At 42.4% G+C, this 21,550-nt stretch overlaps 1 protein-coding gene across 5 annotated transcripts in view; it reads left to right on the forward strand.

Moving 5' to 3' along the window:
- The window catches only part of esrrga (estrogen-related receptor gamma a), a 128,545-nt gene that overhangs the window by 42,502 nt on the left and 64,493 nt on the right, over positions 1-21,550 (forward strand). For 4 of the 5 annotated variants that reach the window (XM_044030488.1, XM_044030490.1, XM_044030489.1 and 1 more), the window contains exon 1: positions 18,466-18,608. The exons of the other annotated variant lie outside the window; for it this stretch is intronic. In XM_044030488.1, coding sequence (XP_043886423.1) covers positions 18,553-18,608 — 56 coding nt within the window. In that variant the 5' untranslated portion in view covers positions 18,466-18,552. Of the gene's footprint in view, positions 1-18,465; positions 18,609-21,550 lie in introns of those variants that run through there. 5 annotated transcript variants of the gene reach the window in all.

Below are 21,550 nucleotides of genomic sequence, written 5' to 3' on the forward strand. Positions count from 1 at the left end.
CATCCATGGCAGCACGTTCCCTGTTAGCACATAGTAACCATGATCACACCTCCATCTTCCACTAATAGGACCACGACAGAATGATGAAGAGAGTAAAGAAAGAACGAAAGACAGACAGACGGAAAGAAAGAATCCCTGTTGGTTTTCCCTTTCTGAAAGAGTATTGCAGGGAGTGAGTGAGACGTCTTTAGTTGGTGTCAGACATGCATCCTTTCACCACATAAAGGCTTTCTCTCCTCCCTTCATTGGTTTGTGCTCCAACTCTACCTGCCAATGTAGTCAAATCACAGGGAGGGAGGGAGCAGGGTCTGGAGAGGTTAGACGATGGGCTGGAGGGGGTGAGTGGCAGAGGAGAGACGAAAGATGGAAGAAAGATGAGAGGAGTCAACAGAGAGGGGGTGAGTGAGCGAAAGGGAGAGAGAGAGACAGGAGGTGCTCAATTTGCCATCACGGGTGCAGCGGGGCAGAAAGTATCCAAGAAAGAGGATGAGTGTGTGTGTGTGTGTGTCTAACAAGGGAGAAAAGACAACTCATTTGAATGTCAGATACAGGGAAGCGTGGCATGCAGGGAGGGAGGGATGAGGCGAGGAAGGATGAGAAGAATGAATATGGATTACTGGGATGAAGATTCTATTATTTTCTGCCCGTTTCTCTGATCTCTTTGTTGCAATGCTATAGCCCTGTGTGTGTGTGTGTGTGTGTGTGAGTGAGAGAGAGAGAGAGAGAGAAGACAGAGTGACTGAGAATGCGTTTGAAAGAAGCAAGGGTGTGTGTGTGAGTACATCTGTATGTTATTCAGCTACTCCAGGTTTGTGAGTTTATAAAGTTTGTCCGTTAACTTAAACAAACATAATGTACAGACCTGCAATGATGGACAACATGACAGCTAAAACATTCTGATGATTGACTGGTCAGGTTGCAGTTGGTCAAGTAAGGCGCTCCAAACATGTGAGGAGTGAGGAGCACTCTCCTGAGGCGTTCGCCCATGCAGGCCACGTTTGATAATCTCATAATCCCTCCTAGGAGTTCTCTTATAGCCCAAAAACAAGGAATATAAACTGGCATCTTTCAATGAAAAGTAGCCATGGCTCTACTTCAGATGTCTCATGTACTTATTATGAGCTAATATGATTGATAACTGAGATTGACTTACATCTGGTTGGGCAGGTTTATCAGTGGGATGTCCATCTCTGATTTACTGTATATGTGGGACATACTGTATAGTTTCTTCTTTTTTTTTTTCGTGCAGTGGGAGGAAGTTAAGACACGTCATTTATCCTTATATACAGTCATTTGTACAGCCCTAAACCCCACGTCGTCACTGCAGTCACACACTCACATCCTCACTTACACTTGGCACTATTGATCATTTATGAGAAATGAGAAAAGGATATTATTGACCATTTTCTTTTTTTATCTCTTGGTTTAAGTAATGTCATTTTAAAGAGGCCCTATATAAACACAACACACACACACCTCTTGTACAAAAATTGAGGGTTACTCGCTGTGGTCTCACAACAAGAAGTACTTGCACTACTGTAACAAACATGACTAATCATTTCGTTCAGACCACATGGAGTGACTTGCCTTTCTGTCACTCATCAACCTGCTTACCTGTGCTCTCATGACACAGGGACGATAGCTGTTGGTGAGGAAATGAAGGAGAATTAACAACGTTCCATTACTGGTGGCATGAGGTGGGATGTATCTGTTACATTTAGTTCAAATCTAGCTTCCCCTTCTTGCTTTTTGTGGATTTTATAAGAGACAAAGAAGTGTGGCCATAAGGCCCGATGTCAGACTGATTGTAATACAGTAGCATAGGTGCAAATAATATCACAACATAAAACCTTGCATTGTGGTCAACACTTCACCAAGTTTCTCCACTGAAATAAATCTAATTATCCTTTGTGTGCGTAGAAAGAAAGATAGAAAGAACGACGAAAATCTCTTTTGTTTTATCTAAACCTTTTTTTCCCACAAACCTAATTTTTCCTCTGATGCATATTGTTCAACCTCCACCACTCTCTCCCCCCTCCTTTCTTTCTGTCTCCTGCTCTCTCTCTTTTTTCTCTCTCCGGTTGAGTGGTGAGCAGACTGAGGGAGGGAGAGAGAGAGAGAGATGTGAGTCCCAGCCAATTTGTCCTGACACACAGAGATGCTCAGTTGGGAGAGAGGTGTCAAGCAACTAAAAGAGAGAGCGAGAGATGGGCTTGTTGGAGGTGGGAGGGAGACGACGTGTCCAGGAGAGCAGAGAAAGGTGCTAGTGGTGAGAAGCAGTGAAAGGAGCATTATACATCTATTACTACATAGGAAAGCTGATGCGATTGCTGCTGATGTGTGTGCGTGTTTGTTTAAATTTTGATTTAAAACTCTTGGGATGCTACCAGGCCCTATCCATCCATCCATACATCTATGCATCAGTTATCTATACTGCTGATGAGCGGCAGGTCACCAGTCTGTCACAGGACCAATATGCAAAAACGCAAAAGTGTTTTGTCTTAAAACCCTTACTTCAGTTAAGTAAAAAAGAAAAAAAAAACATTAACAACTCAAGCAGGTAAATACAGAAACACATACACACCTTTGACACCGCATTGGCACAAATGCTTGTGTGTGTGTGCCAATGTTGCAAATGACATGTGAACATGAAACGAAATACAAAAGAAAGCCAGAGAGCCGTAACAGGGAAAGAAGTGTAAAGGAGAAGAATGAGGCGAAAGTCAGTCATTTTTTATCTGACTGGAGTGAGAGAGAGAGAGAGAGAGAGAGGTGGTTCCGGGCCGTCCCCCTGTGATAGTGGCATGCTCCTCTCGTGTCGCAACAAGAGAGAGAGTGAGATAGACAGAGAGAGAGATGTCTAATCTTAGAGGGTAAGGGAGCGTGGACTCCCCAGGGCTCGCTGTGCTCAGCACCTTGTTAACCAGACATTTCTCGTTCCATCTCTATTTCCATCTCTCTCTTTCCACCTTGCTTTGCCTGTCTGTCTGTCTATCTATCTGTATATCTGTTTTTTTCTATTGAGATGCAATTGTTCCATTTGTTCCTGCTAAGCATAGGTGTGTGTGTGTGTGTGTGTGTGTGTGTGTGTGTGTGTTGACAGAGCATTGTCGGGTTAAGGAAACTCCTGTCTCTGGTTAATGGGACATTAGCCAAGGTTAACACAGACTGGCAGCTAAAGTCCAAGCACACACACACACACACACACACACACACACACACATGCACAGATACATTAGCAGGTTTGTTTTTATTTTAAAGTCTCTGTAGGAAGTCTGGTTGTCAGTCCATTCGACTGCTGGCCCAGGGGCCACATGTGGCTGAAAAGCAACCTCTGAGTTGACCAGTCCGTGGTTCAAAACACTTTGTTGTTGTTGTTGTTGTTGTTGCGTGTCAAGCAGAGGCGGTAGTAGCCAGTGATTCTTGGTTTGGAAATGTAGCCCAAATGTATCTCATGGAGGAAGAAACAAAGTTCCAAGGTCAACCCCCCCCCATGGACTACATTCAGTGTCATACAAGACATGAGTAATGCTAGTATGACCCATTGAGGGCCCTGTATACTGGACCCAACATGCGCCGTGCACATGACGTGAATCACGTCATCAGTGGAACCACACGCAAAGACCGCGTTGGGTGTGCGTCACCCGAGCCTTGACCTGGCAAGCCTCGAACCGGCTGACACCCCAATTCCCCTACCCGACGGGCCTTTAGCTGTGAACCACCCCTTGGTAATGTGGGGTCCAATCCACGATACGTAATGCGCTCTTCAGCGCGTGCGCAGGAGTGTACCTGGGGCTTAACATTCACCTGTTCCGTCTTGGAAAAGAGGAGAGCAGCAGACAGCTTTCCTGTCACTGTCTCCATTCATTCATATCTTTGCATCAGGTTGTTGTGGAAACCTTGGTGTGAGTCTGTTCTGATTTGACAATGCCACAGGGTCAGCAAAATACTTTATTTCATGGGCAAGAGAATTAAGGACTCTAAGTAAGTCTAGTTCACACCGTGCAGCCCAATTTTGAGTTTTGACAAAACACAATGTATTGACCCTTCAAAAATCCCTGAAAACGATTCTACCAGGACGGGCTCTCATTTCTCATATATGACCAAACATGATTTGGAGACTAGACGTACACGTTCCTAATCACCATGTGACTAAAAGCTACGTACGTATGTCCTAATCAGGTGAAGGATCCTTAAGAGGAAACAGTCGATACGTTTGACTCCTTCAAATGAAAATAATGTGTCCTCAGAGAACCTGGCAGACACAGGATTCTGGAAGGTAATTCTTAAATGTCTTGCTAAATGACAATCAGTGAGTCTGACTCATTAAAAACTTTGTGACGACAGAGCTCCAGGCTAAGACGTCTGTGTGTGTGTGTGTGTGTGTGAGTGAGAGAGAGACTACAGGGTATTATGCTGCTTAGTGCTGAGCTTTGAGGTTCGTGGAAGCTGTAAAACAATGTGAGAAGCACTTTCTACTCATTCAGACACTGCTGTAATGAGAAAATACTCTTAATCCAGCGCTCACACACACACACACACACACACACACTGAGACGTATTTCTGCTGCTGAGTGGTTTCTTGGTGAAAGCATATTGCGAGAGAAGCAGTTTAAGGAGTGGCAATTATAGTTTTGGACAACGTCATTGATTTAAACTCCTGATTAGAGGAAAGGTGACAGAGGTGGTACACACGGTGGTGAGTGGAGGGGTGAGGTGAGGATGTCGGAATGGTACGCATATACACACACACACACACACATGCTGTTTGTCATGGGAATGCCTTGGAACGGAAAGAGTCTCTCCATTCCTATGTTCATCTCTCCCTCCCTCTCTCTCTCTCTCTCTTTCCCTCGACATACCTGACTGAGATATTGATGTCTTTCAAGCACTGCTATTCAAGCCTAAGTGGCTGTTTTTCTTTCAGAGAGTGGGTGAGTGATACACACACATTCTTGTACAGCACAATTCATTCCCTAGCCCCTTAACTTAACCTTAACCCTTCTATCACCGACAGGATTTGGCATGCTTACGTCTCATTACCGTAACTCTTAGACCGTTTGTGATATCTAGAAAATTCAAAAAAAACTATGGACTGGCGACGTGTCCAGGGTCTGACCCCGCCTTTGTCCAATGTCAGCTGATTGGCACAGCCCCCCCCTGCAACCCTCATGTGGAGGATTAAGCGGTAGAAGCTGAATGGATGGATATCGGAAAGCAGATAAGTAGAGCTCTGCGCACATATACCTGTCATTACAGTAGCCCTTGGGATATTCGCACAACAACCGTCCACTCTGTGCGCCACACGTTTGTGACGTCAGCTTCTCAGTGGCGTGATTCCTTAACGTCTGAAGCACTCATTCATTGAACATTTTTGACAATTCTACAGCCATTAAATCAACATAAACCTGATTTTCATGACGGTCATAACAGGGTTAACCATCACAGCTAATTACCTAACTCTTATCATGGAGTCTTACATAGAGTTAGGCCTCAATTATACTGTGTTGTGTTGTGGTCATCACACATGTTGTAATACATGTGCAGTAGACTGACACAGAGATGAGGGTTGTGGCGGAGCTTGTCACACAGCCCACTGAGCATCCACTTTTGTTTTTCAGCTCACACACAGTGAATGTCTTTGACAGTTTTCCAGCGTTTCACATACACGCTCTTAAAATGCAACTTACATAGAGTGGACTCAAGTTTTCGCCAATGCAGAAAGCATTTATGTTTTAGGCTCACCTCTCTTTTATGGAGAGTTGGGGTGTTTTTTTAGTTTAAAAATCTGAATAGGGTCTCTCAAAACAGGACACGGCACATGTGAGCCATCAAATTAAAATGCTTCAAATGATATTTAAATATGTCTAAAAACACTTGATTGCTGATTACACACACAAACAGAATGTCCAATACTTCTTTGGGCACACTTGCAACTGCTATTTCATGTTTGTAAACTCAACAATATCTCGAATGTCACCTGAAAAGTGCCGTTTCACAAGTGTTTTCATAAACTTCAGGACTATCTTACTCTGGCGCCCGCTGGATTGTTTCCACTGGGAGCACCTTTCCAAAAATATTAACTCTCGTGCTCACATTGTACCAGAATGTTAACAGGGTTAGTCGTTTTATTCTTGAATTTTATTTCAGTCCCAGCGGCATTCGTATCTCCGCGCGGCAGGAAAATACATGCATGTGTACACACACACACACACACACACACACACACACACACACACACACACACAGAGACACAGATCCACTCAGAGATGCTCTTCTCTCCTCTGCTGCGCTGCCTTTGTGTTAGCGTTTAGCATATCCTATTAATATTAGATGAGAATCATTTGTATCTGAGCGCACCGTTGACCTTAGTCTGTGGAGGCATGTAGAGTACATGTGTACGTATATGTGTCTACACAATGACGCCCGCGCTCGCTGAACTTTTAATAGTGGATGTTACTACATAAGTACAAAAGGCCATTTTACTCACCTCCCCCCGAGATAATGGCAAACGAGACTTGAGAAATTCATGTGACCGTGTCAGTCAACTTATATTTATATATAAGGTAGACAAAAGCCACACTTGTTTTCTTTTAAAGCTGAAAGAATTACGCGATTAATTGATTATTAATCGATTAATAAATGAATCGTCAACTATTCTGATAATTGATTAATCAGTTTGAAGCTCCTTTTCATTATTAAAACAAGATTTTACAAGATTAATACACTTAGAATACCCTGATTTTGAGCACCGAGAAAAAAAACGTTTTTCCATTTTCTTGCTTTTCATTTAGGCACACATTTCAGAACTCTGGTGTGCGGTATTTAGTGTATTTATTGTTTTTTTGAGATTATTATTCTGCCTCTGTTTGCTCTTTGTGAACAGAAACAATGCAACTTTATTCGTATGCTGCATCCTTCACCTTGAAATTGGCTCTGCCAAGCAAAACTATCAGACCTGAAAGGGGGAGTGTTTGGGTGTATACACCAGCAGAAGCATGTATCCCATCAAACTGGTTAACGACAAAGTTTTTCTGAACCAGTTCAGTTCCAAGTCAGGTTTGGTGAAGTGCGATGCTTCACACTGAAGAGTCCTGGCATTTGTTTGAGTACGCATTTTATTTACAGTCATTTCAAAAAAGGTAAACCTTATGTAAAACATGGCAGCAAGATCCACAGCGAGCGACACTCCCTGTGTGGAAAACACTGCAGTCACGCATCCAGGCTACACAACAATGGTAATAACCGTAAAGACGCTGTAAAATTAAATATTCCATTGACGGTGGCGAGTAATAAACGCATACTTGATACTGTAGATATCATTTTGTTCAGTGAAATAAGTTTTTAATCAGCCCGGGCTCATAGACACGTACGGTGACACACTTTCGTTTATACCGCTTTAATTTGGAGCCTGATGAAGTTTGTGATATCTGCTGTGTTAAGAGATTTATTTCAGCCCAGTTAACTGCTGTGTGTGTGTGTGTGTGTGTGTGTGTGTGTGTCCAGGCAAAGCTGGTGTCTACAAGCTGAAGTCTGAATGTAATTGAGTAACTCCAGTTCCAATGCATCTCCATTAACTCTCTCGATCAGTGTGAGCTCACTCTGAGCCTCTAATCCACGGCGTGTTGCTAACTCACAAGGCTGCTGCTGCTGCTGCTGCTCTCTGGCAGGGAGACTCTCGCATTCATTGTTCAGCTGTGAGATTTATTTTATTTTTTTGCATTTTAAATATGTTTGTTTATTTTAATCAGCAATAGAACATCAACACGAAGCTCATTAACTGTTCATTTTATTACCACTACATTGTTACAAGATGGTAAACAGCAGGGATAATACCACGTAATTGAATTAACCAGTATGCAGTTCACTGAGGGACAGCAGCAAGGAAAAATGTGCATATTTGTGTGCTTTAGTATCAGGGATGAACAATTCATCGGCATGCTCAAAATATCATTCTTGATCAATTATTGTCCCGATCTATACGCATCTTATTCTACAGACGGAAGAGAACGTCTTTGCCTTCACAGATCTGCACAAATATCACATTTTAAATGTTTGCTCAAATGATAATGAGCGCAATTCCTATTGAGATAAACACAATTGGATATTTATTCAAAATCCTTCAGCCCTATTTAGTATCACAAAACTAGTGTTTTTGACTTTTGGGAACATTTCCTGCACTTTGGTTGTTTGGTGCTGCCACTGAAGTCGCGTTTAGTGTCACAGAATTGTAGTTTTCATTCAAATGTTAATTATTCGATGGAATCCTCGCCGCACTCAGTCTCAAAGGTGGTTTGATTGTTTGTGTACCTTTGTCTATTTCTTTTTTTTGTATCTGTTGCTCTAATAGTGCACTCACAATACAGTTTCACTTTGATTTAAAGGACCTTTCGTACTTTTTGTGCTCAAACACAATTTGCCTCAAAGGCCTTTACAGTCTGTACAGCGAGAGACAGTCTCTGTCCTTAGACCCTCATTGTGGACACGTGGCTCTGCAAAGTATGAATCCCTTGAACCTGAGTAAAGAGAGCTCACTGATCTTTCTGTCTTCGGTTAATTGACAAGGTTGTGTCATCTGTTGAAGATCCCCCCATTTTTGATTTGTTTAAAAGAATATACAAAAAGCTGATTTTAAATAAATATAAGGATGAAGAACAATGGTAAAGGAAATGGTCGTGTTTAAAGCCAGACATATTCTGATGGGATAAAGTAGTCTGAGCATTGAGTTGTGTGTAATAGGAAATAGGCTAGGACCATATGGTACTAATTGACTTGATTGCATTCGAAATACCTTCACTTTCAAATAAGAACCACAGACTGACAGCTTTACTGGAGGACTTCAATAATGTTTGTGTTAAGGGGTGCGTCATATTTCTGTAGATCGTGTCCATACAGGACTTTGCCGCGTGTCTGTGTGCGCCTTCAGCGTGTCCTCTATGCCCCTGCATTGTTCCCCATATTGTCTTTCTTCACAAAAAGTCATAGGCTGACAAGGTGCTGTGCGCTGTAAAAATTATGCCTTGTTTATACATATTTATTTCCCCTTGACAGTTTAATTATTTCTGGCCCCATTGGAGGAAACAACATAAAAAACTCCCCATGTTCATACAGATTATAATTAGGAATGCTGGGAAATTAAAACAGAGTTGTTTCGAAATGCTGTCATTTTTCCAGTGCGTCGTCTTGGAATTATGTCTCAATCAGCACAAGCAGAAATAATTACTTGTATACCTTCTAACTGCCAAACATTTACCAAATGGCAAAGCAATTTACAGCCATCATGGCCCGAGAAGCAATCATTGGGCCAACTATAAATTCACACGCCGACGGTTTGGAGAGCAACATCGGAAGGAAGGGATATTGTGGAGAATTAGAGAGAAAAGGTGGAGGTCTGTCTTTCAACTTCCTGTCAGTTGCTTTGTCCCTTGTTGTCTCTTCCCACTTTCTCTTTCCTCCCATTTGAACCCTTCTGTCCTCTCTCTCTCTCTCACCATTTTAACACACTAATGTCTTCATCGTTCAGTGTTATTTTACAATGAAACCACAGTAGAAACACACACACACACTTCTCAAATGGAAGCAGCATGGCGATTAAGTGATTATTTCCACACACACCATTAAACACACTCATTGCAGGGCACAGACATGGAGAAAAAGCCCAGATAAAAACATCAACACAGACACTTTAACATCCGCACACACAGGCTGCGAAGTAATTACTCACACACGTCATTAGACACAGACACCGCTGAAGTAGAGTGTGTTTATGTTCTGTGTATCTTGCAGCGGGGACTAATGTGGCCCTCTTTACTCCGTGGAAGCAATAATATCACCCATCTTGTAAAACAAATGAACTCGTGTTCGCCGTCTCACAGCATATGGAGTAGAGTCAGGAGCGCCAGGCGAACGGCGAAGTTACACGTTTGATTTTACGTTTGGAGCTGTTCACGCAGACAGAGTGAGAGACCATTTCTTCCATTTAAGAAAACTCTGCTCATATATCAGGGATATTTATTGTCTGAGAACAAGCATCTACACCTCTTTGGTCACATGGCTCTGCAGTAGACATACGGCCCTTTTCCATTGTACAGTTCTGGCACTACTCGACTCGTCTCGGTATGTTTTCAGGATTTTTAAGTCTTTTTTTTTAACTGGTCTACAGTCCGGCAGTGTTCGGTTTGATTCCTGTTGTCGGACGTTGCGCTCATGACTCTTCCAGTGACTCACATGGAACCTCGCCAGAGCAGGTACCAAAATAAGAACCAAGTCCCAGGTGGTTCAGCCGAGAGTTCAGCTGAGCCGAGTCGTGCTCGAAGTGTATCGTGGAAAAGCGCCAATAGATTCCATCGGATATCAACAGTGATTGAAACATGAAACTCCCTTTGAAGCCCTATTTTCTTCCTCATCCTGACACTGCACCGTTTTACTATCATGGCATCGCACAGTTCCTGCAGTCATGTAAAGCTGCTGAGTTTTAAAGACGGACTGAAGTGAAAGATCATCATGATGCTTTCCTTCTCTTGTGTTGCCTCACGAAGACAGTTGTGCTGTCAAACTTTACTCACTTGTCGGGCTGCAGCGGTTCATTCGTTGATAATTGATTACTTAATGATTGGTCAACTATTTTGATTTGGTTTTATTCAGTTTTTATTCATATTCAGCTTTTCACTCACGTCGAGTGTTTTTCCCCCTTGCTCACCCCTCATCTCTCCTCTCTCTTACCGTCTTCATTAGCAGTGAAATTATTTACGTGGCTTACACCTTTTGTCTGAATAAATTAAGTGTTGAACCTTCTTTCCTTTCCTTTTTTTGGGGAGGGATTCATTTGTGTGTAAGTATGCCTGTGTTCTGTGTGTTTCATTAACAGAGAGCGAGCAATGAGAGACGAATAATCCCAGAAGAATAGTCAACTCATGTTCTATTTGAGAGCAGTGTAATTAAAAGAGCCCACCTCTCCGAAGTCGCCTATTTCAATACAAAACACTGCTTTATGTAGATATGCAGGCGAGCACACACACACACACACACACACACTATTGCTTTTTGCTTTCTTACCCAGAAAAAAACTCACTCTGTATATAATTACACCCCAGTTCTAATTTATCCCCGTGAATATATCAAAACCTGAGAATGAGACGGAGGGAGAGTGAGCGAACAGTGAGGCTTAGAGAGATCATAAGGTTAAAGAATAAACTGAAGAAAATAAGGCCGCGCTTATAAAACCATTGATATTTATATTTCATTGCTTTGTGTTCCTGGACTTCCGGCAAGAATTCGTAGTGACGTATTCAGTAGTCTGCGGGATTGTTAGAAAAAATAGTTGATTGTTGAGTTTCATTATCATTATGGGATGGAGGCTCTCTGTCCTGAGCCCGTCCTACTCGTACTCGTGCACAGACGCAGAAGCATGTCCCCATCGCTGAAAGATTCCACCCATACTGACACAGGTTTTATTGCATTTATTGTCTTTGTTGTCGTTTTAATGTAGACAGTTGAGGAGGAAGTCATTAGTCTATCTGTCTCTCTGTCCTTCAGTCCATCCGTCTCTCACCACAGCACCGTTCCCATGTTCTCACTTGTGCCCGTTTCAAACATTCTCCGTCTTTGTCTTTCTTTGATAATCCCAAAAAGGAGCACGGATAAACGACCAAACCTTGAGATTAAGATGTTTTCCCTCGTGCACACTCACACGTTCCCGTCTTTTCTAGGACGGGGGCGGGTATGAATGAAAGTTGAAAGTTGTGTAGTCGACACACATGCACGCCCCCACCCACCGATACACTCCCAGTTTCAACATTGACATCTATCATGTCTGCCCTGCCCATCCACGTTTGATGAGGTTACACCTCGGTCCAGTCCAAGGCCTGCCCCTTTTGCCTGTCCCTGCTTGATGAGGTCACACCTGCTGAGCTGTGGTCCAGCCAACCTTCACTCTGACCACTGACAGGATGACAACCACAAGTGAACAAGTGTCTTCGGGATTCTTATGTGAACGAAACCTTTTCATCTTATTTGGTATTCAACTCGGACAGTGGCACAGAGGTTACAGCTGGCGCCTCCCAGCAAGAGGGCTCTTCAAAAATGCTTCTTTATTAATGTTTGAATATTACATTTTCTTGTCATATGTCAGCTTATTGTTATTGTTTCATTTGTTTAGGGGCTCCACATGTCTCTGACTGGTGTTGTTGTTGTTTTTTATGTACTTTTACATAGGTTGCCCTTTCTGCTGTGATACTCCAGGGAAGAGGGGTTCAAATAGTGTCTTACTCGTGTTCTTTGTTGGTTTTATACACTTTCTGTCCTGGCTGGACACAAAGTGTGTGACCCTACACGTGTGTACACCTGTGTTTGCATTAACATGCGAGGAATGCAGCAGGAGATTTATTTAAATGTGTTCACAACAGCAGGGACATGCAGGAGAGTGGGGCACTGACTGCCAGGACAATTGTCCATTCACTCCCTGTGAGTTATGTGGAACTTCACCTGCTGTGTTCTCACATAATCTCACTAGGACTTGTGGACATTTGCATTGTCACGTGGAGCCCCTCTGAACAATGTCAGGGAAATGGCTTGATTTCTTTGCTCAGGTCTGAAAGCAGCTTATTGGCATTGTTATAAGATGGTGAAATGTCAAGGATCTCTTGTCCGGTGTCAACTGGGATTGGCTCGTGCTTCCACCACGACTCTCAAAGGATAAAGTCCAATAAGCAAGATTTACCCACCGCTATTTGTCGCACTTGGGCACACGTGACGGACCAAAACATAAGCAGTCTTGACATCTGACACCAGTAAGATACCATGCTACTGTACCAAGTTACTTACAAGTCCAGGAAGAGACTATCTCCAATTTCAGAGCTGGTAATTTCAGAAATCCCAGACCAATTTTAACCCTGATCATGTCTTAATACAGTATTCTTCTCCATTAGGAATAGTACCAACATAACCAGAACCCAGTTGTTCCATTTTTTTGTACCGTTCCCTTGGGGTACCAAAATAATCATACAGTATGGGTGGAGCTAGATCCATGACGGTGATTGGGCGACAGATAAGCGGCACTCCCTTATAACCAGGTTTTCTTCAACCCCTGGAGTCTATTCTCATACATCTTGTTGAGACACAGTCACAAACCAAAGCAGGAAAAAAAGGAGCTCCTCATTTGTTCTTCGTCGCCTGTCACCACAACGTCACTCTACGTATCTCGCTTATCAAGCAAAGCTACTGCAAGCCTGACCGAGGGCTTTACCGTTCCAAACCGTACCAAACTGAACTAAATTCTCCTAAAAGAAACACATTTACCTGTAACTTTAATGAGGATATAAAATGGCATGCACTGTACACATGTAGTGCTTGTGTACAAGTCTAACTGAGTCCATAATGAACAGTGAAATGGTACCATTTTGTTTATAGGAGGCTAATGATTTATTTTTGTCAATGCTAAGGTCACCTTCTCCATAAAACTCTTTCACACTCTTTTTTTTTTTTTTGTCAATGAATTATTTCAAGCTGTGAATCCCATCTGACCTTTGTGTGGAATAACAGGGCTGTCACATGTCACTCCGGTCTAAAGAAAACACATCATACATCCGGCAAGATTAAAGTATCTGATTGTGTGTGTGTGTGTGTGTCATGTCTGATGTCTGCCTTGTTAACTGATATTTAAATGTAATATTTACTTTTCCCTATAAGACATTAACTCTGGTGAACCCGGACAAATTTCTTTACAGAAACACAGTGGAAGAAAGTTTTTGTGTGTGTGGATGGGTGGGTGTATGTGTGTGTGTGTGTGTGTGTGTGTGTGTGTGTGTGTGTGTACCCCCTACTTTAAAGGTTACCCAGACACACTTTTGGTGACAGGCTCCAGAAAGCCCCCTAAACCCAGCAGCTTTTAACAGCAGCTGGTGCTCTTTCCTTGGCCTCCATCACCATCACAACCCGTTGCCTCCCTGGAGGTGCTTGCCTGGACAGAGACACGTGTACAAAAACACATTCAAGTGTAATAACAGCATCCGAAAAAATACCAATATTTGATTTTACCAGTGTGTTATAACTTGTATGTGCAAGTTTAATGGAAGTGTGTGTGTTCTTTTTTTTACCTTCCGCTCAAGGTGTTTAAGATGCTGAAGATGATACACAGAAAGCCTTCATTCAGCAGCAGTGTGTGTTCACTTGTGTTGACTGAGCATACACGTAGGAGCTTAAGCATGTGTGAACTTTATACAATCATCTCTGTTGTGTGTTTGCAAGGACTAAATGTTCTCGCAGTGAATGTAGAGTATAGGGAAACCTGTTTAAAGTATTTTCAGTTGGTAACTAAGAACTTAAAGTTCAGTGTAAGGTTTTTTTTGGATTACCCCCCTTTATCCATATTAGGAGTTCAACTTAGTGGGTTCTTCCTAAACCTGTGTGTGTGTGCGTGTGTCTTAAATAGGTTGTGAGGACCAATTGTCATTAAACCCATCTTTGTGGGGACATTTTGACTGGTAAAGGGTTTTAGGGTTAGGTTAAGGGTTAAAGCAAGGCATTTAGTTGACATAAGGGAATACATTATGTCTATCAATGTCCTCAGAAAGAATACTGCACAAACTTGTATGTGTGTTTGTGTGTACTTCTATCCGTGGCCTCTTTCAAGTTTTTTCTGGCATAAACCAGGATCAGTAGTTCACTTACAGAGACCAAAATCTGGTCCTTTTGAGGCAAAATCTCATCTCTGAGAAATTGGTTTAAGTGTAGGGCTTGGGTTTAGGGTTTGAATTGTAATTAGGTTAAGGTTAGGGTGTTAGGCATTACCTGGTTATGGTTAAGGTGAGGAATAAAGCTTCATTTAAGTTAATGGAAGACAAGAAGACGAGACAGAAGAATGGCTGCTCATACCTGTCAGTGTGTGTGTGTGTGTGTGTGTTTGTGTGTGTGTGCATGCGTGTGCTATGTGTGTAAACATATAAAGCAGCATGCAAGATTAAATCATCATAGATTCAAAAATCATTCCAACAATATAAAATTCATGCATGACATCCAATTACATTAAAGAAGCTAAAATCCTTACACACACACACACACACACACACAATGACTGTGGGCTGCAGTTGGCTGTGAAGTGACCAGAGTCCAGAGCTCCCTCTGTTGGTCTGTAGTGAACTACAGTTTCTCCGTCTGCCCTCTGTGCTGCCAGGTTCTCTCTTCCTTTACAAAAAGCCAAGGTCACTGTATTCAATCATTTTTTTGTCTTCTTCTTCTTTTTCATGTTTCTCTTCACGTCTTTTGTGTGAATCATTTTAGTAAAACAAAGCAATATTCATTTTTCCCATTTTTTTACTATCAGTTAATCATTTCATGTGAAGTAATTATAATTAAAAATCAACATAAATGGACGTTACAAAAGTCATATTAATCAGGAGAGGCCTCATTTGTCACTGAGAGGACTGTGGTCAGCTCTTTGAATTTGTAAAGGACTTGTTTAGACCAGCTGGGACATACAGTACTGTACACACACACCTGCCCAGACAATATACAGTAACTCCACACACACATACATGAACCTGCTGTGGCTATTGAGTGATGTGACTGATCAGCGAGAGTTGCAAAGGGGGAAATCCTTCTCCAGGTGTCAACAGGCTGCTGCCGCCTCCACCACCGGGGTCAAAACACTCACACCGACTCACGCAGGACACACGTGACAGTGACGTGACCACACACACAGAGAGACACATTCACAAATGATTCCTACTGTGTTTTTAATCATGTGATGTGTATTCTGAGTTATGTGTTGGGACACATTCATCAACAGCATATAGGGAAATCCCTTGGCCTTTGCATTCAGGACGTGTGCGTCAAGTTGGTCTGAAGGGGTCAGTGTTAACATACACACACTGACGGAGAGCCAATCAATGGTCAGGGTGAGACTGACCGGGCATGTGGGGGCATGTGGGGTCACGCAGGGGGGAGGAGAGGGAGAGGGAGGCATGGTTTGTGTGAGGTGGAAGTGAAGTAACTGTCTGTGACGTGTGTGCGGTGTACAGGAGGGGTTTCATCTTTGTTTTTTACAGACCTGCCTTCTTTATCAAACAGTACTCATATAATAATAATAATAATAATGCATCGTATTTTTATAGCGCTTTTCTTAACACTCAAAGACGCTTAGTATGAAAAATGACCTTAAATTACTGCTTAAAGCACCCATTATAAATGCATAGTCTCACATTTATCATATTGTCTCCATAAAGAAAGAAGGCAGAAATTACAGTTTGCTTAATTGGTGATTTCCTTCTACAAACTCTGCATACATTTCCATTCTTTTTGTTTTACTTCTTAAAATAATACCTTATATATATATTTCTATGTATCTTTGACACAAATACAATATCATTTAATAAAACAACATAAACAAACAAGGTGGGAGGGCAAAAAGGAGAAGATGTATAAAAACGTGTAACATGAATCTTCCACAAACTGATTTCCTAGTTTTCAATAGTTATTACATTGAATCAGTGTCACTGTGTCTTAAGCTTTCACCGATACAGAAAAAGCATCTTTGTGTTAGTGTGTTTGTGCATGTGCGTGTGCGTGTGTTTGTGAGAGACACAGGTTTTGGTAAAGGATTTGTTTGCCCAGTAGTGACGGCAGCATTGATTCACACTCATCTTTGTCGATGCTTATAAGCCCCGGGATACATCATAACTGTGTGTGTGTGTGTGTAGGAACGTCGTAGCATACATGTATACATGTGTTTGGCTGCAGCCCCTACGTGTGTGTGTGTGTTTGTATTTTTAAATTAGTTTTTTTCCTATATTTTGATTAAAAAAAATTGTTAGTTTTATTTGGAAGTACAATTTAATTGATTGTATTGTTTTTATTCATAATTTCATAGTGTGTTTCAGTATCGCAGATTCTACTGGTCATGTCAAGCCAATGTGCACATCCTATAGTGCCTGCTGTACGTATTATATACATGTTTGTTGTCACTTTATCAGCGTTACTGTGCGTAGAAATTGAGTTGGTGGATATAGGAAAGTGTGAGAGAGGAACAACTGTTTATAGTTACTGTTCAAAACACACACACACACACATCAAAGCAGAGATTGGTTTCAAGAAATGTTTTATTATCTGTTCGCTCCCAAAGCTGCTAATCATAACCACTCTCTTTCATCTTTCATCCCCCTTTCTACCCTTCTGATTCCCGCACTCTCTCTCCTCCACACTTTCCTTCTTATCCCTCCATCCTGTGTGCAGGGGTGTCACACATGTTGAGAGAGAAAGGAAGAAACAAAAGTGCATTGTGGCAGTGCAGACCTGAGTCTCCTCCTAGGTTTTTCCCCATTTTCTTCAGACCCTTCCCTCTCTTCTCACGTCGCCTCTCCTCTTGTCTCCTCCTCCTCCTCTCTGAGGAGCACTGAGCCGATTGCAGCTGGTGAAAATCCACACATTGCACATCCAGAGGCATCCGAAATCTCGCAAAACACCGGGAATACACACAGCGTGCGACTGTCGACGTGGCAGGGAGCGCAACAGGGGGAAAAAAACGTTGTCCCAATCATTCCCAAATCGTTCCACAACAAAGGACAAGGGCAGTGGAATTGCCATAATCCTGTGTTGTACTGCTGAGCTGGGATGGGCTCTGCTCTGTGTGTGTGTGTGTGTGTGTGTGACACATTATTTAGGCTTAAGGTTTAAGGTCAAGCTCACACGTCTTCCTTTGATCCTGTAATTCTTTGGATTTGATTAGGTCATTTTTTTTGCAGCTGCAGGCTGAGCTCATACATGTTTTTAGACAAATATTTTCTTTCAAACTTATAAAGATTATAAAATTATAATAAATTTGTTTAAAAGAAAAAAAGGTTCCTTTCTCTGTTTTGGACTATTGTAATTTCTAGTACAGGTGAGAGTGAAGACATGTTAAGAAAGAGAGAAAGAAGGAGAAATGAGGCTTTGCCTCGCTTTAAATCTTTCGCTTACCTGTCTCCCTCCCCTCCCCTCTCTCCCTCCCTTCTCTCTTCCCCTCCATCGGTCTTTGTCTGAGCCCTCCCTCTCCACCTGCTCCTCCTTCTCTCTGCCATTGTCCCCTCCTCTTTCCCCGCCTCCGCGCGCAGCCATTGGCCCCTTGTCCACCAATCACCTGCGGAGCCGGGGCCTGTGGGACTGCATATGCAAAGCGACGCTTAATATTCATGAGCTGCTATCGGGGCTTTAAGTCGTTGATTAGGACAGCAGCGCAGCTTTCCATCCCCAACTGCCTGACTGGCTGACTGTGCGCGCGCTCATAGCCCCCTCTCCCCGGCTCTCACTCACTCACTCGCTCACACTCACTCACTCACTCACACTTTCACACACACACACACGCAGAGCCGAACAGTGCACACAGCGCAGACCGAGCCCGGTAATTGTGTTGCTCCGTCCAAGCGCAAGGAACGAACGAGCGAGAGAGGAAGAGAAGAGAAGAGGAGAGAAGAGGAGAAAGAGATTAAACTTTTGTGTATATTTTTTTTAAAAAAAGAAAACATTTCTTTATTTTTGTTTCTTTCTGGAGGAGGTTGACCTGACAATGACCCGGTATCGTCGATGGATTTGGTAGGACATCCGCTATCCGAGTGTTTTTTAATGCACTCTGAACAAGAGTAGGTAACATTTTTTACCTTTTCCGCTTTATCATTGTCTTCATCACTCAACTTATCATTGTAGTTGTTAGTGTGTGTGTGTGTGTGTGTGTGTGTGCTGGTATGCAGCGGAGGTGTCCGGCACCGTGTCAAGGTTGTTTCTGCTGTCAGGTAGCACGCGCTCGCACTGTGTGTGTGTGGAACGGACCCAAGCTCTCAGACTCAGGAGTGGAATTTCCTCCACCTGGGATCAAGGCATACCCACAAACACACCTGCGCGCGCGCACACACTCTCAGACACATACGTTAATAACGCACGTGCACATGCAGTGTATCCTTCACTTTTTTAATAACACAGTGTTTCACTTTGAGTCAAACTGTTGTTATGGCAAAACCAACGGACTCAGGGCAGTGTTTGTGTGTGTGAATACTTTGTTTTACCTCTTCAGGACCTTTCTGGCTTGACCTTGTCTGGACCTAGTACTCATGGTCAAAAGAGACCAGAACCTCGTCCTAATAAGGCAGAACCTTATTACTGAGGAGCTGGTTTAAAGTTAAGGGCTCAGATTTAAATTGTGATCAGGTTTAGGTAAGACGTTAAGTGCTTATGGTTAAGGTTAGGGTTTTCTTTTCATTAAGCTGTCCAAACTGAATGGAAGTCAACGCAGTGTCCGAAGAAGAGCAAGTCCCACAAACCTGTGTGTGTGTGTGTGTGTGTGTGTGTTTTTAAGTGTGTGTCCACTGGAGCAGGGAATCGGTGAGGTAACAGCGTTCATGGAGAAAAGGCCCATAAGAGAGGAGAGAGGAGGAAAAGGGGGGGACAGCCGTGCTCTTAAATGCCAGAGGAGGTAGAATTTCAGACGGACAGCTCAGCGTGTGGCCCCGCACAGGAATTAGAGACAGTTATATACACACACACACACACACACACACACACACACACACAGTGATTGCCGCTCAGCTGCTCCTTTTGCCAACGCTTTGCTCTTTTAAGTGTAGGAGTTTAAAACTGATTTGACAGCATTGTTTGTGCATGTGTGTGTGACAGGGAGAGTTCTCGTGAGTGAGCTTGTGTTTTATGAAAATACAGCATCACAGAAAACAAAGTCTCATTTTAAAGAATGGACACATTTACGCTTAAATTACCATTACTGCATAAAACAGGGGATGAGTGTAATTCAGTGGGTGGAACATATGAATCCACTGAATGCACTGACAGTGCTGAATGTGTGTTTATTAGTTTAACAGCAAATATGCACAGAAATAAAAATCATCTGTTTTTTTATGGCTTAACAAAATTGAAAAACAAATAAAAATTGGAATTCTCGACACTGAAGGACAGTGGAGGTGGAGAACTGAGAGGATGAGGGGATGATAAACGGATGTGTTTTCTAAACAGGACATCAGGGGAAATTTTTGTGTGCTTTGACGCTGTCTCACCTTTTGTCTCTGTGTCTTTTACATGCACAGTCTCACCTACACACACACACACACACAGCGGAAAGGGACAGTGTTTCCAGAAAAGCCACAGAAATAATACAACTTCTCTACCATTAATGGAGCATTAATATGTGGAAAAAAATGTGCAAAGTTCTTTTGTGAGATCATTTGAAAATAAGTGCCAATATGTTTAAATAAGTAAGTTTAAGGTTTTGATCAAAGCACAAAGAACATTTTTTTTTCTTTTAGAAAAACGACCTTCGTTATCGAGCCTGATGTTCCCTCACATCCTGTGACTGGGTGTCCAGAGCAAAGTCTATTAACCGTGGTCCATTTGTCTCTCTGTATTTTAAGATCCAGCAACACCTCAGATTTTAAACATTTAACTGTGGTTTTCAATAGTGAATAAAAGAAAAGGACAGTGAGAACTTATGACCTGGGTTTGGATCTGCACCAACCAAAAAAATAAACCCACACTGACCTGAATGTTTTTAAGCTCACTTATTTTCGAATTTTACATTCTGCCGCCTCTCTGTCCGTTCTTCACACCTTCATCAGCGAATTCATTCACCCACCGATTCCAGCGTTCTCCTCTCCGCTGCTCGGCTCCCTCCCCCCCGTCCTGTGCTCTCAGACACTGCTCTTCTGCGCTAATTAAAATATTAGGGATAATGATCATACCAACAATAATAATAATAATAACAACAAGTGCCACTTAAGCTGTTTACATAATTGCATCCTCCCTCATGCCACCATATACATAACATTTGCATGTAATTAAGATGTATTTTCGACGGAGACCTCTCTGATTTTTAGGGGGGGGGGGTTTGTCAGTGGGTGTGAAGGGAAGCGGACGGCGTGAGCTGCACAGTGAGCATCCACATGAGTCAGGCGAAGGTTTGCGTTGAGAAAGACGGAGAGAAACAAGGCAGTGGACAAGATTTCTGTCTGAATTATTGTCAAAAAAAAATTCAAAATGTCTATTTTTTTTGTCACTGACATGGATGTGTAAATAGTGATTGTTTAAAAAAAGAAAGAAATTCTCAGTTGCACTTTGGTGCGTGTTTGAAATTCTGATCCGTCACACACTAAACACAGACGTGTAAGAAAAGAACACATTTGAACAAACGTGGTTTTCGTCAGCTGAATTAAAAGTCAGACGATGATCACGTTCGCTCCTAGTTTCACTTCGTTCTGCAGCTTAACCTCAACCTGGAAGATTTCACAATGATTTTTTTTTCTCTCTCTCAAATTAGATGAATCGCTCGTAGGCCGACCTTTTCTGCTTACGCTCAACTATAAATACGTCTTTTGCACCTTTTATTATAATAATACTACCCGAGCTTCTCTAAATGGCAGTGATAATATCTCTGTGAATTTATTTCCAATGAAAAGGAAATGTCACTCACTTGTTGACATGAACATGAGCAATTTTTCCCTTTTTTTTAATGTTTCGGCCTTTTGCATTTTGTCAGAGTCTGAGGCCACGAGCGAGAGAAAACAGCAGCAGCAGGGAGAGAGAG

Source organism: Solea senegalensis, linkage group LG7, assembly GCF_019176455.1.
Source record: "Solea senegalensis isolate Sse05_10M linkage group LG7, IFAPA_SoseM_1, whole genome shotgun sequence".
In the NCBI taxonomy this organism is placed as follows: Eukaryota; Metazoa; Chordata; class Actinopteri; order Pleuronectiformes; family Soleidae; genus Solea; species Solea senegalensis.